This window comes from Amblyraja radiata, chromosome 22 (genome assembly GCF_010909765.2).
Source record: "Amblyraja radiata isolate CabotCenter1 chromosome 22, sAmbRad1.1.pri, whole genome shotgun sequence".
NCBI classification, from domain to species: domain Eukaryota; kingdom Metazoa; phylum Chordata; class Chondrichthyes; order Rajiformes; family Rajidae; genus Amblyraja; species Amblyraja radiata.
The window spans coordinates 18,383,519-18,399,319 of NC_045977.1; the positions used below are offsets into that span (position 1 = coordinate 18,383,519).

The window sequence follows — 15,801 nt, forward strand, 5'->3', positions numbered from 1 at the left end:
TTTGGTTAAAATGATTCTCCAGTTTTTGAGTGCACCATAAAAAATGCTTTTAGGAAGGAAGGAAGGAAATCAAAATTTTAGAAAGTAGATTTGTCTCATGTGAGCTAGTAGCCTTGGAAGAAAGCAAAGCAAATTAGATTGACCCCATCATCATGCAACAGGCAATTAAAACATGGGAACAGTCAAGGGCCCGATACCTAATTTAGTTTAGTTTAGTTTAGAAAGCAGTATGGAAAGCGGCCCTTCAGCCCACCGAGTCCACGCCGAACATCGATCACCCATTCACACTAGTTCTATCCTAAACACTAGGGGCAATTTACAGAGGACCAATTAACCTACAAACCTGCACATCTCTGGGATGTGGGAGGAAACTGGAGCACCCAGAGGAAACCCACGCAGTCATAAGAAGAATGTGCAAACTCCACACAGGCAGCACCTGAGGTTAAGATCGAACCTGGGTCTCTGGCACTGTGAGGCAGCAGATCTACCGCTGCGCCACGGGGCCGCCCTAATATCACCTTGGCCCTCAGTGAACTGGGCGCAGTTTGAGTGTCACTGCTTTGTGTAAGCCATGGGTTACTCCCTGAGCCACAGTTAACAGATGTAAATGAATGTGTTGTAGTTATAATTAGAAAGCAATTAGACATAAGGAGTAGCAGGACATGAAAACTCAATTGTTGGTCAGTGTAGAACCACCATTAAAATTGATTGGATGAGTGACATTTTCACAGTGAACTGTGAAACTGTAAAGCCCCTCACTGTGTAATATCAATTTGTTGTGGCACTCGCTCACTCTTCAATTTTATTTGGGACTGAGTTGCCCGAAGCAGCCGCTGGTGGTTGCGGGTGTTGCTATGGCAACAGCTGAAATCTTAATTTCACAATGTCATTTAAGCTGCGGCGAACTGTCACAGTGCCGCCTCTAGAATTTGTTTTGCTTTATTATAATGTAGCTTAACCGTGCTGCTAATAGCATTTGAAAGAGATATAGTGGATTAAAGCAGACTTTTGTCAAACATTTTCAAATAAGTTCGGATTAAAATTGAAACATATTTATAGGACTAAGGCTAGGAATCTATCGGAGGTAATTAGATCTTGTAAACCTCTAGGTCAATTAATGGTAAATGTGCTGAGTGAAAGTATTCAATCTTTGAAACAGTTTGATAAATGGTTTGCCCTCCTAAATTGCAACTCCATTAACCATTCTTCAACCTACTTGCCCAGCTGATCAATATCCTGCTGTAATTTTTGATAACCATGTTCATTATCGACGATACCACCCATTTTGAAATAATCATGCTTTCTACATTATCACCCAAATCATTGATGTAAACCACAAAAGCAGTGGGCTCAGCACCAATTCCTGAGGCATACCACTAGTCACAGGCCTCCCGTCTGAAAACCATCCTTCCACCATCACACTCTGCTTCCATCCATTAAACCAATTCTCCATTCATTTGACTATCTCTCCCTGGATCCCATGCGATCTAACGTTCCAGAGCAACCTACCATGTGGAATTGTATCAAATACCTACTGAACAGTTGCTATATCAAACTGTAATGCATTGGATAGGATGCTTTCCACAGTAAGACATTGGTACGGGTCGTTTGAGACATGACAAATTTTCTTAGCCTTCAAAGGATGTAGAGGAGCTGGAGTGCTTTCTTGACCATTTCCTCAATGTGATTGTGTCAGGAGTAATAGTGGTTCATATTAAAACCTAGGGACCTGAAGCTCTCAACTATTTAATCACCATTGATATAGACTGGAATGGGTATTCCATCCTGTTTTCTGAAGTCGATCATCAGCTCCCTCATTTTTCTGACACTGATGGAGAGTTTGTTGTCAGGGTCTTGGTGAGACAACACCTGGAGTATTGCGTACAGTTTTGGTCTCCAAATCTGAGGAAGGACATTATTGCCATAGAGGGAGTGCAGAGAAGGTTCACCAGACTGATTCCTGGGATGTCAGGATTGTCTTATGAAGAAAGACTGGATAGACTTGGTTTATACTCTCTAGAATTTAGGAGATTGAGAGGGGATCTTATAGAAACTTATAAAATTCTTAAGGTGTTGGACAGGCTAGATACAGGAAGATTGCTCACGATGTTGGGGAAGTCCAGGACAAGGGGTCACAGCTTAAGGATAAGGGGGAAATCCTTTAAAACCGAGATGAGAAGAACTTTTTTCACACAGAGAGTGGTGAATCTCTGGAACTCTCTGCCACAGAGGGTAGTCGAGGCCAGTTCATTGGCTATATTTAAGAGGGAGTTAGATGTGGCCGTTGTGGCTAAGGGGATCAGAGGGTATGGAGAGAAGGCAGGTACAGGATACTGAGTTGGATGATCAGCCATGATCATATTGAATGGCGGTGCAGGCTCGAAGGGCCGAATGGCCTACTCCTGCACCTAATTTCTATGTTTCTATGTTTCTATGTCATGGCAATTCCCATCCTGTACTCTGTACCACTGCAGTGGTGTCATCTGTAAACCCGTAAATGGTGTTAGGCCAGAATTTGCACACATTTGTGAGTGTATGGGGAGTACAGTGAGGGACTTAGAACACAACTTTGTGGGAGGCCGGTGTTATGAATTATCATGGAGGATGTTTTGTTGCCTATTGTGACACATTACATTCTAGGAGTTAGGAAATCAAGGATCGAGTTGCAGAGCTGGGTGTTAGGAGTTTGGAAATCAATGTTATTGAAATTATGGTGTTGAAGGCAAGCTTTAGTCAATAAATAAGAATCTGACATTGATGTCTTTGTTATCCAGATGTCTGCAAGTTTGGGGTTGATATGAGTCATGACCAACCCTCCGAAACACTTCATGATGGTGGCTCAGAGCCACCAATGGTAGACATTAAGGCACTCAACCTTGTTTTCCTTTGATACTGGGATTATAGAGTTGTTTTTAAAGCAGGTGGAAACCTTAAGGGGCTGTCCCACTTGGGCGACCTAATCCGAATCCGCGAGTTAAGAAGAGTGTCTTCGACCTTCAAGCTCGAGGGCACTCGCCTGGAAAGCATCGAGCTGGATCGACCGACCGTGTTGAAACCGCGAGCTGGATCGACCACACACACACACACACACACACACACCACAAAGGCGGGGGCCAGGGAAAGCGGGGGAGCACTGTCTGAAATTCACACCCGCGATGAAGAGGAAGGTAAACAGCTGCCACAGTGTACTGTAAGTCCTTTAGAGAGGGGGAAGAAGGGGAGAGATGGGGGAAGAAGGGGGGAGAGAAGGGGAGAGAAAGGGGGGAGAAGGGGGGGGGGTGTGTGGAAGGAGTGGAGACACTTTTAAGAAGTATAATAATGTTTAGCAGGCATTTTACCTATCGATCAGTTTTCCCTGGTCCTGAAAACTCCAAAGAGCCAATCAAAATGCCCGGTCAGCGGAGGAGATTGCCTACGGCTGCCCTCGACTGCCTGTAACTAAATAGCGACCCCACTCCACTGCACTACGAGTTCAAAAGAACCATGCTGACCAAATTTTACTTGTGGAAAATTTTTCAACATGCTGCAAATATTTCTGCGACCTAGCTGAGGCCAGGAGTATTCGGGAACTTCCCTCGAGCATGAAGGAGAGTTCCAGCGACCTCATAGGACCTCCTAGGACCACGTGTTGACCATGCTGCGAGTTTGGAGGTCGAAGACACTCTTCTAAACTCGCAGATTAGGTCCCCCAAGTGGGACAACCCCTTTATATTGGAGTTGGGAGAGGTTAAAAATGTCGGCATATACTCATGCCAGCTGGTTCGAGCAGGTTCTGAGATGCCAGGCCATCTGCAATGGTGACTGGGAATACAGGAGCGCCAAAGGCTTTTGGGGCAGGTGGCATCATTCCACTGACATTCTGTTCAAAGTGAACATAGAATGCATTGAACCTGTCATGGAGGAATGGGTCGTTGCCAGCAATTTTGCCCAACTTCACTTTGTCACGTATAATAACATGCAAACGTTGCCACAGTGCAGGGGTATCGTTCTGGTTAGTCCGCAACTCTAGCTTAGTCTGGAAGTGTCTCTTGGCATCCCTGATGACTTTGCGAAAATCTTACCTAGATTTCTTGTGTAGATCGAGATCACCCGACCTAAACGCCGCAGACTTAGTCCTCACTAGGGAGTGGGTCTCATGATCCATCCATAGTTTGATGTCTTTGGCACGCAGTCCTCTACACATTTGCAGATGAAGTCTGTGAGAGCAATAGTGAACTCATTTAGGTTAGTTGCTCAGTATTTGAATATGGAATATGGAATATTGACCCAAAGCAGTCGTGTAGAGGCTTATCTCTTTCCACAGCCGAACACTGTGCAACTTTCTATACTGGATCCAGAGCTTCAGATTCTGCATGTAAGCAGAACGGCAGCGCAGCCTGATGGTCAGATTTTCTAAAAAGAATTGCTGGGATGCAGTGTTCGGCATCTTTGATGGTTGTGTGGCTGTGGTCGAGGGTGTTTGAGCCTCTGGTGGAACAGAGATGTTATGATAGTACAATGGTGTACAATGTTTAATGAATGCACACATTTCAAGGCATCTTCAACTCATCAGTGAAAACAAAACATCCTTGATTCCAAGGGACTACCTCACAATAATTACTGTGACAGAATGTTTTGTTTTTCTCTTTTAGTATCGAAAGAACCAATTAAGAATGGAATCCTTAATATTTAACTTTGCTTTAAGCAACTTCCAAAATATAATAGATGGTCACGATTGTCAAGTGTGGCTGCCATCATATCAATTCATCCCTCCATTTAGTTGACTCCGTAGTAATTTGTGTTTGACCATTTCTTTCTATGCTATCACATGTTGTTTTAAAATAATTCAGCATTACTGTTGAAGACTTAACTACCTCCAGATTTCTAAAGGATGTGACATCTTGACGTTAGATTTTTTTTTTACCACTGAATTCTAAACTGTTCCCATTCCATTTTTTTTTTGTTATCCTTTATCCAGAACCCAGAAACAGTTTTTAACTGGCTCAGTGAATTCCAACTCCAGCAGTATGCTGCTAACTTTATCAATGCTGGCTATGACATTCCAACCATCAGCCGCATGACACCAGAGGTAAGTCTGTCAACAGCAAGAGGGACAAGTGGTAACAGAGACCGAGTGAGATGTCACTGGGTGACATCGGCCTCCAAATGCTGCATGTGTTTGAACAAAATTGCTCGGCCTACCACCTGAGCAATGGTGAATTGGTTAAAATGACAGATAAATCCACTTCCTACAAACTTGTTCCTGTAAATATACTAATACCCACAGTGAGGTTTGTGCATTAGATAATGACAGAAAAGCACTCATCTGCAATCATATTCCATTGCAATTAACCCAAACAGTGAAAGTGAATTAACTAAAAGCTGTTCCTGATTATTTAGTCAAAGGAAACTACAGGCTTCTTACACCATATGAAGCAAAAGAGACATGACCTGCCTCCCGCCATTAATTCATTTATGTATTTTTACTGAGAACTGGTTTTGGTTCTCACAAATATGGTTCAAATTTTTGTTTTGTCGATAAATGACATAATTCACTGTTATAATCCAACATATTTACATCCTGATATAGTCTGAAAAATTGTTCCGACCCAAAACATCACCTATTCCTTTTCTCCAGAGATGCTGCCTGACCCGCTGAGTTACTCCAGCACTTTGTGTCTATCTTTGGTATAAACCAGCATCTGCAGTTCCTTCCTACACTTTTACATCCTATTTTGTCGCAAGCCCCTTCCTGACATAGTGATTCATGCAGACGAGATGCTGCCTGTCCCGCTGAGTTACTCCAGTATTTTGTGTCTACCTTCGATTCATGGAGACTGACAGGCACCCACTGGCCTCTGTCAATGTGTAAATAGCAAAACTCCACAGACCACACACACTAACTCCCAATTCTTCTAATTCTGTTATATTTTAATCCGAGTCTAGTGGCACTGTAAATTAAAAATTTTCTTCCATAAAATGTCCTACTTTTTGTCCATTTTATTATCGCCAAGAACGTGCATTCATATCACTTTTAGGTTGCAATAATGATTACATGATTATATATCAATTTAAGAAAAATACCCTTAAAGGATTAAGACAAAGTGTGATATATATTTGGTATGGTAGTGCACTGTTTAAATCAATGGATTAAATATTTGAATTCAAATCCCACAAAGGTCATAGGGGGATTGGATTTCAATTAATTAATTAGCCTGCGATAAAAAGCTAGTAACAGTAATGAAGCAATAGAAGCTCACATGGTTTACTGGGGGGAAAATATCTGCCATCTTTATGTGGTACGCTTTACAAATTACTGTAGGCCAACTGTAATGACAGAAAGCACATGCAGCATATGAGTAGAAAGAAAAAGAGTTTGATATTAATGAAACCACTAAAACGGGGAACAGTTAGGGACAGGTTTCAAGCTGCACATTAAGGTGGGAGGGAAGAATAGAACAAAATGTAAAGTCTGTGACAGGATGGAAAGCTAGGGGGATTGAAAGGCAAAAATTGATTATGCAAGCAAACAACAGCCTAGTCAAAGAACAGATGCATAACAGTTCACTGAAATAATTAAAGGAATATTGGAAATCTGGAATAATATTGCTGATAATCAGAAGTGATTGAATTCAGTGTTGAGTCTGGAATGCAACAACGTGCCCATCAGAAGGTGAAGTATTGTTCCCTGAAGCTTCGAAGCTGAGGGCAGAGAGGGCAGAGTGTGAGTGAAACAGAGAATTAAAATTAGTTACTTGCATCATTTCAGGTGCATTTGGAACCCTACCTCAGAATCCTTAGCCACTCTGGATTTTTAGAGGCAAATTGCCTATCATTCACGATATATAATCCAACACTTTTACCTCCTATTTTCTCACAAACTCCCCCCCGGTGTGGCGATTCATGCAGGTTGACAGGTACTCATCGGCCTGTGGCACCGTCAAAGTAGCAAAACTCTGCAGGCCGATCCTGGTAATACAAGTTCTTCCACTTCCATTCTATTTTATTTCACGCCTATTGGTACCTGAAATAAAAATTTGTAGTTCTTTCATAAAATGTATTGCTTTTATCTATTTCAAATTCTTATCACTTTTAAGTTGCAGTTATGTCATATATTCATTCTATTTAAATGAAAAGGTATATAAAGACAAAGAGTACACAACGAAGGTAGACACAAAATTCTGGAGTAGCTTAGCGGGTCAGACAGCATCTCTGAAGAGGAATGGGCAACGTTTCGGATCAAGACCCTTCTTCAGACTGATGTCAGGGGAGGGGGTGGGACAAAGACCAAATGTAGGCGGAGACAGGAAGACTAGTGGGAGAACTGGGAAGGGGGAGGGGATGGAGATAGAAAGCAAGGGCTAGCTAAAGTTAGAGGTCAATGTTCATACCGCTGGGGTGTAAACTACCCAAGTGAAATATGAGGTGCTTTTCCTCCAATTTGCACTGGGCCTCACTCTGACAATGGAGGAAGCCCAGGACAGAAAGGTCATATTGGGAATGTAAGGGGTAGTTGAAGTGCTGAGCCACCGGGAGATCAGGTAGGTTAAGACGGACTGAGCGGAGGTGTTCAATGAAACAATCGCCGAGCCTGCGTTTGGTCTCACCAATGTAGAGCAATTGATACCTGGAACAGCGGATACAGTAGACGAGGTTGGAGGAGGTGCAAGTGAACCTCTGCCTCACCTGGAAAGATTGTTTGGGTCCTTGGATGGAGTCGAGGGGGGAGGTAAAGGGACAGGTGTTGCATCTCCTGCGGTTGCAGGGGAAGGTACCTGGGGAAGGGGTGGTTTGGGTGGGAAGGGACGAGTTGACCAGGGATTTTTGGAGGGAACGGTCTCTGCAGAAAGCAGAAAGGAGTGGAGATGTGAAGATGTGGCCAGTAGTGGGATCCCGTTGGAGGTGGCGAAAATGTTGGAGGATTATATGCTGTATGTGACGGCTGATGGGGTGGAAGGTGAGGACAAGGGGGACTCTTTCCTTGTTATGAATCGAGGAGAACCTAGTAAGAGCTTCATCTATAATGGAAGAAGTGAACCCCCGTTTTATCAAGGAGACCCTAGTGAGAGCCTTCCATTATAGACCCTCTTCCATTATAGATGAGGCTCTCACTAGGGTCTCCTCAATATCACGCAGCTCTGCTCTTATTCCGCCTCCCCCCATTCATAACAAAGACAGAGTCCCCCTTGTCCTCACCTTCCACCCCATCAGCCAGTGCAAATTGGAGGAACGGCACGGCATATTTCGCATGGGTAGTTTATACCCAAACAGTATGAACATTGACTTCTCTAACTTCAGATAGCCCTTGTTTTTTCTCTCCATCCACTTCGCCTTCCCAGTTCTCCCACTCGTCTTACTGTCTCTGCCTACATTCTATCTTTATCCCACCCCCTCCCTTGATATCAGTCTGAAGAAGGGTCTTGACCCGAAACGTCGCCCATTCTTTCTCTCCAGAGATGCTGCCTTACACCCTGAGTTACTCCAACATAATTTCGTTCCGACCGAAAGGTCTGAATGACAATAAAGGATCTATCTATCTATCTATCCAGCATTTTGTGTCAACCTTTGATTTAAACCAGCATCTGCAATTCTTTCTTACACAAAGAGTACACAATATACTGTAGCTACCTCAACTACCCCCTGAAAGCCAACCATTCAATTCAAGAGCACATTGAATTGAAAAGAATTATACAATGACCTAAATACACCTGTTTATTCTTCCTTCCGGAAGCACTGGTGGTAGATATAGTCATCAATTTTCCCTTTCATGGCCACAAAGAAATCATAGAATCAATAAAACATACATTATTTAGATTAATAACAAATATTTGGTAGAATTGCACTGGTCCCCCTCATCTAGCATCTGAAACCATGATGATATCAATTGGCAATAAAATGGATACTCTGTTTTGGCCAAAAGCCTTAGTCATAGAGTCATACAGCTGGGAAACAGGCCCTTCAGCCCAACATGCACACGCCAACCAACATCTACACTAGTCCTACCTACTTGCATTTGGCCAAAATCCCTCTAAACCTATCCTATCCATGTGCCTATTTCTTAAACGCTGTGATAGTATCTGCCTCGACTACTTCCTCCGGCAGCTCGTTTCATATACTTACCATCTTTTGTATTAAAAAAGTTGCCCTTCAGTTTCCTATTATATCTGTCACCCTCACCTTAAAACTATGTCTTCTGTTTTTCGATTCCCCTACTCTGGGTGAAAGACTCTGTGCATTTACCCTATCTATACCTCTCATGATCTTGTACATTTCTGGTCTGTGCCAATGAAAGTTTATATGAATTAATGCTGGGAAGTACCCTGCATATTGGACAGGAGATGTCTGAAGCTTGGAGTTTGCTATTAATGTTTTCCGGAACGGATTAATAGCTTTTTAACGATGTATGGATTGAACTACAACAATGCAGAATAGGCAAAGGTACCTGATCAGTGAAGAAATCAAACATTTAAAGTTGAGCTGAAAATGGAATTGGAAAGTTATTGAAACTTGTGGGAGAATAGCACAGCATCTTGTGCATATGGTTACATGAAATTAAATTTAGGGCAGAAGGTTGGCTGAATTGGTCTCCAATGTCTCCCTTCATTCAAGACTAACCTTATTTGGGCATTGACCCAACACAAGACTTTCTGCTGTTCCTTCCTTCCTTCACATTTTACCCCTGATCTTTCCCCATTTTTCCTCTCAAAGGCTCCTGTCTCCATTCAGCCTCCTTCAGCTAAGAAGGAGGATGAATGTCGAGCAAGTGGTGGACTCCTCGTCAACTTTGGCACCAACTCAGTCGACAGGAGGCGTGCTGCCTCAGGGGCAAGGCATTCTAAGCCAGACTTACCTCCCCCCAAGGTGAGAGTTTCTCAAAATGTGCGGCATTCAATTAGCCGACCGGAAAAAAACAAACTTTTATTCACTAATCCAAAACTCCAGTCTAAAGGAAGAGGAATTACATAATCATAAATCTCTGAATCTTTGAAATAGTTTATTAAGCCAAACAAAGTCCAAATCCCAAAAAAACAAACTGCTGGAAGAACTCAGCAGGTCAGGCTGCATCTGTGGAGGGAAAAGGACATACTGCTTTCCGGGTCATGACTCATCTTCAGACCCTCTGAAGAAGGGACCCAACCAGAAATGTCGTCAGTCCATTTCTCTCCACAGTTACTGCCTGAACCGCTGAGTTCCTCCACCAGTTTGTTTTTTTTTGCTTAACATTCCAGTATCTGCAGACGCTTGTGTCTCCAAGGACCAATACCCAACCTAGCCCTAACCCTAAAAGACTTAATGTTGAGTTCTTCTTCTTCTTTCGTGTGGCGTGCACAGCCTAAAGTTGTTGGACAACCTGTTCTATTTGATCTTCCGTTTGTGCACGTCGAGTTGATTGCATTAGTCGAAACAGGGCGGACCACGTGAAGGTTGCAATCTTCCACCCCATTGTTGAGTTGAGGCACCAAATACAAGATTTAAAGTGGGCTCCATGCTTTATAGATTACTGATTCAAAATTAGAGGAAAAAATCTATCCTAATCTATTCATCAGGAAATTTAACAATATCCGGCACAATGGCAATTTTACATGCCAACTGATTTTATTTTGCATTCGTCAGTTTTGGGCAGATTGCATAGTTATGTTGGAAGGTATAAATCTGCTATTCCCATGGAACTTGTAGCTGGTGAGTTGGGTTAATAATGGTCTTATGTGGAAGATAACCATGCATTAGTTATTTTAACCAACTAATAACAAGATGTATAGATACTTATCTTCATAATTATGCACTAAATAATAGTGACAAAACCATACCAACCTTCATTTATGAAATTTAGTTCCATCAAAGTCAATAGAATCAGCATTCAATGTATAAATGTCACTATATCATGAATTTAGTGCATTTAACAGAAGACAAATTTCTACGCAATTCACTTTTGACATAAGCTGGTGATTCCTGGATGGTTCCATGATCTTACGATATGATAATGTATGAAGATCACTGGTAAGTTCTTTGTTAGAACAAGTCTGGAAAACCCTGGCATGATTTTGGACACTTTGTGTGTCCTATTTCAAGATTATAGGATGAGAAATTGGGAATTTAAAGTCACGCCTCCCTCCAAAAGCCAACCCACAATCTAGAATAGCAAAGAAGGTAAAGACAACTCCACTTCTAGGCAAATTCAATGCAGATCACAAATTAAATACCAGATACCTCCATGAATCTCTCAATGAAATATTAAGAGGATTCATGAGGCAAATTTTGAATGAACCCAGTTTTCAGGAAGCTTGATCATGTCAATGTGGAGAAGCATAGGGCAGTGAAAGAGCAATTGCCACAGGATCATGTGAGTTTACCATCCAGCGAGATGGGTTAAAATGACCCTGTGTTACTGAGCTGCACATATGGGACCCTTTATAAAACATGACAAACAAATAAAATCTCCTTGTTCCAGACAACTCATACTAATGTCGCAGGCTTTTCCCTTTAATACATATCAATTATATCTGAAGAAGGGTCTCGACCCGAAATGTCACCCATTCCTTTTCTCCAGAGATGATGCCTGTCCCGCTGAGTTACTCCAGCATTTTGTGTCTATCTTCAATTATATCAACTGTTTTTGCTGCACTGATGTTGAGTTGAATCTTCTGCAATACAAATCCTTAGACAGTCACAGTTGGCATTGGAAGGTTATGGTTTCTGACTGACTTTTGGAAACTGCTGATGTCAGTTTAGTAATTGTTAGCTATGGCCTAATACCACATCCATTGTGAATTTCACTTTCAACAATGGCATCTTGAATTGTAACAAACTCTGTGTTCTAGGATCTAACAGCAATTGGAGTAACAAAACCCGGACATAGGAAAAAGATTGCCATTGAAATAAATCGCCTGAATGTCTCAGAGTGGTTGCCCGACTACCAACCAGTAAGTTTTATCACCTGCTTCAATATAAACAGGCTTTATTAGTCAGTGAACGATATGTCCTTCCCTCCAGCACCAATCCATGGCATCTTCTTGTCCTGAACCCTAAACCTACCCTAAATCCAAGTCATTATTCTTTACATCTCACCCACCATCCCATCCATTCCACAATGGTTCAATCTGAGTTGTGTGTAAATTGCCAGCAAGTAGGATTCATTCAGTAGGAAGGCTGGAATGTAGAAGCAGGCTTAACAGCAGACTGAGTAGCATCTGAAGTGTGTTAACAATTCAGCAACAAATCATTGATCAAATGCTACAATGGATTAAACAGTCCAGTAATTGATATACATGATACCCTCCTATAGCATTTAATGCAGTTATTTAGAGTAACAAAATGAGGATGTTTAGGAAGTTAAAAACAGCGTCAATTGACTGCAGTGGAAAATTAAATTGAAGAGAGCTATACAATAGGTATGAAAGCACCATAGTAGTTACAATGCTGAACCAGCAATCCAGAGGCATAGAACTAGTGTACGGGTGGGTGCTCGTAGGTCAGCATGGACTCTGTGGGCTGATGGGCCGTTTCCATGCTGTGTCTATAAACAAAACTAAGGGCATTGGAGGTTTAAGTTCAAATCCCAGCACAAAATGGCGTGGGATTTAAAATCAATGAATTGAGTTAATCTATTTTAATTTAAAGCCCGTATTGATAAAGGTGACCATGATTATAAAAGGCCTTCTGCTTCATTAATGCTATTCTTACCCAATCTGGACTTTCCAACCTCAGACCTGCTTCTCCGATTGAAACATAACCACCTTAAATGGGTTATCAAACCACTCAGTTCAGTTCAGGGTGGCACAGTGGTACAACGGTAGGGTTGCTGCCTTACAACGCCAGAGACCCAGGTTCGATCCTGACTATGGGTGCTGTCTGTATGGAATTTGAACATTCTCCCTGTGACCTCATGGGTTTTCTGTCAGTGCTCCGGTTTCCTGATTGGGGATGATCAGCCATGATCACATTGAATGGCGATGCAGGCTCGAAGGGCCGAATGGCCGAATGGCCTACTCTTGCACCTATTGTCTATTGTCCTTCCACACTCCAAAGATGTACAGATTTGTGGGTTAATTGGCTTTGGTAAAAAATTGTAAATTGTCCTTAGTGTGTAAAATAGAGTTAGTGTACTGGGTGATTGCTGGTCGGTGCAGACACGGTGGGCCTAAGGACCAGTTCCCACATTGTATATCTAAAGTCTAAAGAAATTATGGATGGACTTCTGGAAGATACATCATCTGGCGATGAATGAAAGAACATCGGAAACATACAACATCGGAACATCGGAAGCTATACAATATATAGCTCTATATTTAACCCTCAATGTATAGCTCCATATTTAACAACTCTAAACAGAAACAGCTTTTGAATACTTGATCAACAAATGGACAGTTTAAAATTACCCTGTGGTCACTGTGGATTGAACAGAGAATCATTCAATGCCCAATCCATGGAGATAAAGAAGGTATCAAAAAATATATATTTGGCTACTCTGACTCAATCATCTAAATGTAAATTATTTACCTTTCCATCTCTACACGTTTAGTTTAGTGTAGAGCTACAGCATGGAAACAGACCGTTCGGCCCACTGAGTGCGCCGACCAGCAATCACCCGTACTCTAGTTCTATCCTGAACACTAGGGACAATTTGCAGAAGTCAATTAATCTACAAACCTGTATGTTTTTGGAATATGGGAGGAAATCGGAGCATCCAAAGAAAAACCACGCAGTCACAGGGAGCATGTACAAATTCCGTACAGTCAGCACCGGAAGTCAGGATCAAACCCGGTCTCTGGCACTGTAAATGCCGCTGCACCAACTTGTATGATGGTTGAAGAATACTTTTATATATAGGAACTGCTGGTCAAAATTGGTCATCAAGTTCACCTACTTTCAATCTGCTGGTTCTGTGATACAATTCTGATGAGGTATATCTAATCAGAATGATCAATCTCGGTCAATGTGTCTATAACACACTCGGATGTGAAGTGAGGAAGCCCTTACTTCATGAAACAAATTATCTAATTTTCCTTTGCAGTTACGGGAATAATAGATCAGCGATGATCGAATGGCAGAGTAGACTCGATGGGCCCAATGGCCTAATTCTGCTCCCATGTCTTATGAACATAAACCTCCAGTGGAGCTAGGACAGCTCTAAATCTGCATGTTCCTCCCAAGCATGCAATACTTGACATATATCACATCTGAAATTACGTGTACTATATACCACAATGTTTCATTCTGAAAGGAATTATTTAATTTACTAATGGTTCTGCTATCTTCCCATGGAGTTTGTTCTTTAGACCTGATCATTCATTTAAAGGAACCAGAATGTAATAAAGGTGACAAAGATGTCAACCCATTTGTGTTATGTTCCTAAGGCGAATGATATAACAGGGAACATTAATACATTGTGTTTAAAATAGGAGACATCCTCAATCACACGGAATATACTGGTGATATGGTGTTGTACAGGCAATGTATTTCTTCACCAGAAATTAATTTTCATGGCACCTGGATTTTTGATGTGAATACAATATACATATACTTTATTGTGATGCTAATACAAAGGACCAAGCAAAGATTTCTGCCCTTTATTTGAATTCTTTAATGAATTCGTTACTCATTTGAGCAGCTAATTATGACCAGGTTATCCTTTTTCAATCTCAAGTATTGTGAATTAATTTACCGGCAATATTGACAATTATAACAATTCTTCAATTAATTTTCCAAAGTGGTAAGGCGAGAAAATAAACTTTTTGGATACATTTATTTGTTAAAAAGAAGTGTTTAAAGTTACTTTGGTATTAACTTTCTAGTCTGGGCATTGGTAAACACAATCAGTATAATAATCTGGAAGGTTTGAGCTGATATTAACTTTCAAGGGCATAAAGCTCCCTTCAATCAAATGTTATCGTTTTATTTTCTACATTAGATAATAGACAATAGACAATAGGTGCAGGAGTATGCCATTCGGCCCTTCGAGCCAGCACCGCAAACAATTAGCAAACAACCTTTACCAGACAACTTCATCCATTTAACTTTTCTTCCCGAATGATTTTTTTTTGCACAAAAAGTCAACTTCATGACGTGACCAAAGTGAAAAACCCTATGGATTCAGAGATATTTATTCTCTGTTTTGCATCATTTTCAATGAGGCTGCAGTGGTTTTTGGTTCATGTGTTTATTTCCGAGTTGCAATTGAACTGGACAGCTGCGAGTATATCAGCTCATCGCATTTTGACTAACACCAAATTGTAGATGGAAAAACTCATTATTGCGCTCCAACAGCCATGTGATTTGGATCCCCAAACTTTTTACTTGTAAATACTGTTTGATGGGCAGGAATTCCATTCAGAAGATTGAAAGAGGAGTAAGAACAAGGAAGATAAATCATAGAGTCTTGCTACAATTATGCAGCACTTTGGTCAAATCATACCGGGAGCTTTGCATATAGCTTCGGTCTTCATGTTGAAAGAATTATGGACTTACCTTGCAGATAGGGCAGATTGATTACCGCGATGACAAAATGACCTGTCAGTAAAATTAGGTTTTACTCACTAAAGTTTGGAAGAATTAGATCTCATTGCGCTATATATAAGATTTTGAAAGGAATTGACAATGTAGTTGTTGAATAGCTGTTTCCACACTTAATAGCATTTAGAACTGGGAGCAAAGAAGGGTGAGGCATTTTAGACTGAACTGAATAGAAATTAATTTTCTAACCAGGTTGTAAATCTTTGGGATTCCCTATCCCTTAAGGCTATGGGTGGTCAGTCATTGGGCATATTCAAGGCTGAGGTCAAATGATTTGTAGATACTAGGTAATAGAGGATCCCAAAGATTTAA

At 41.4% G+C, this 15,801-nt stretch overlaps 1 protein-coding gene across 9 annotated transcripts in view; it reads left to right on the forward strand.

The window, feature by feature from the left end:
- The window catches only part of caskin1 (CASK interacting protein 1), a 398,894-nt gene that overhangs the window by 354,629 nt on the left and 28,464 nt on the right, over positions 1–15,801 (forward strand). For 5 of the 9 annotated variants that reach the window (XM_033040506.1, XM_033040507.1, XM_033040508.1 and 2 more), the window contains 3 exons: positions 4,958–5,068; positions 9,688–9,840; positions 11,799–11,900. The exons of 1 other annotated variant lie outside the window; for it this stretch is intronic. In XM_033040506.1, coding sequence (XP_032896397.1) covers positions 4,958–5,068; positions 9,688–9,840; positions 11,799–11,900 — 366 coding nt within the window. The remainder of the gene's footprint in view (positions 1–4,957; positions 5,069–9,687; positions 9,841–11,798; positions 11,901–15,801) is intronic. 3 more of the 9 variants (XM_033040509.1, XM_033040514.1, XM_033040513.1) reach the window with 1 other exon arrangement.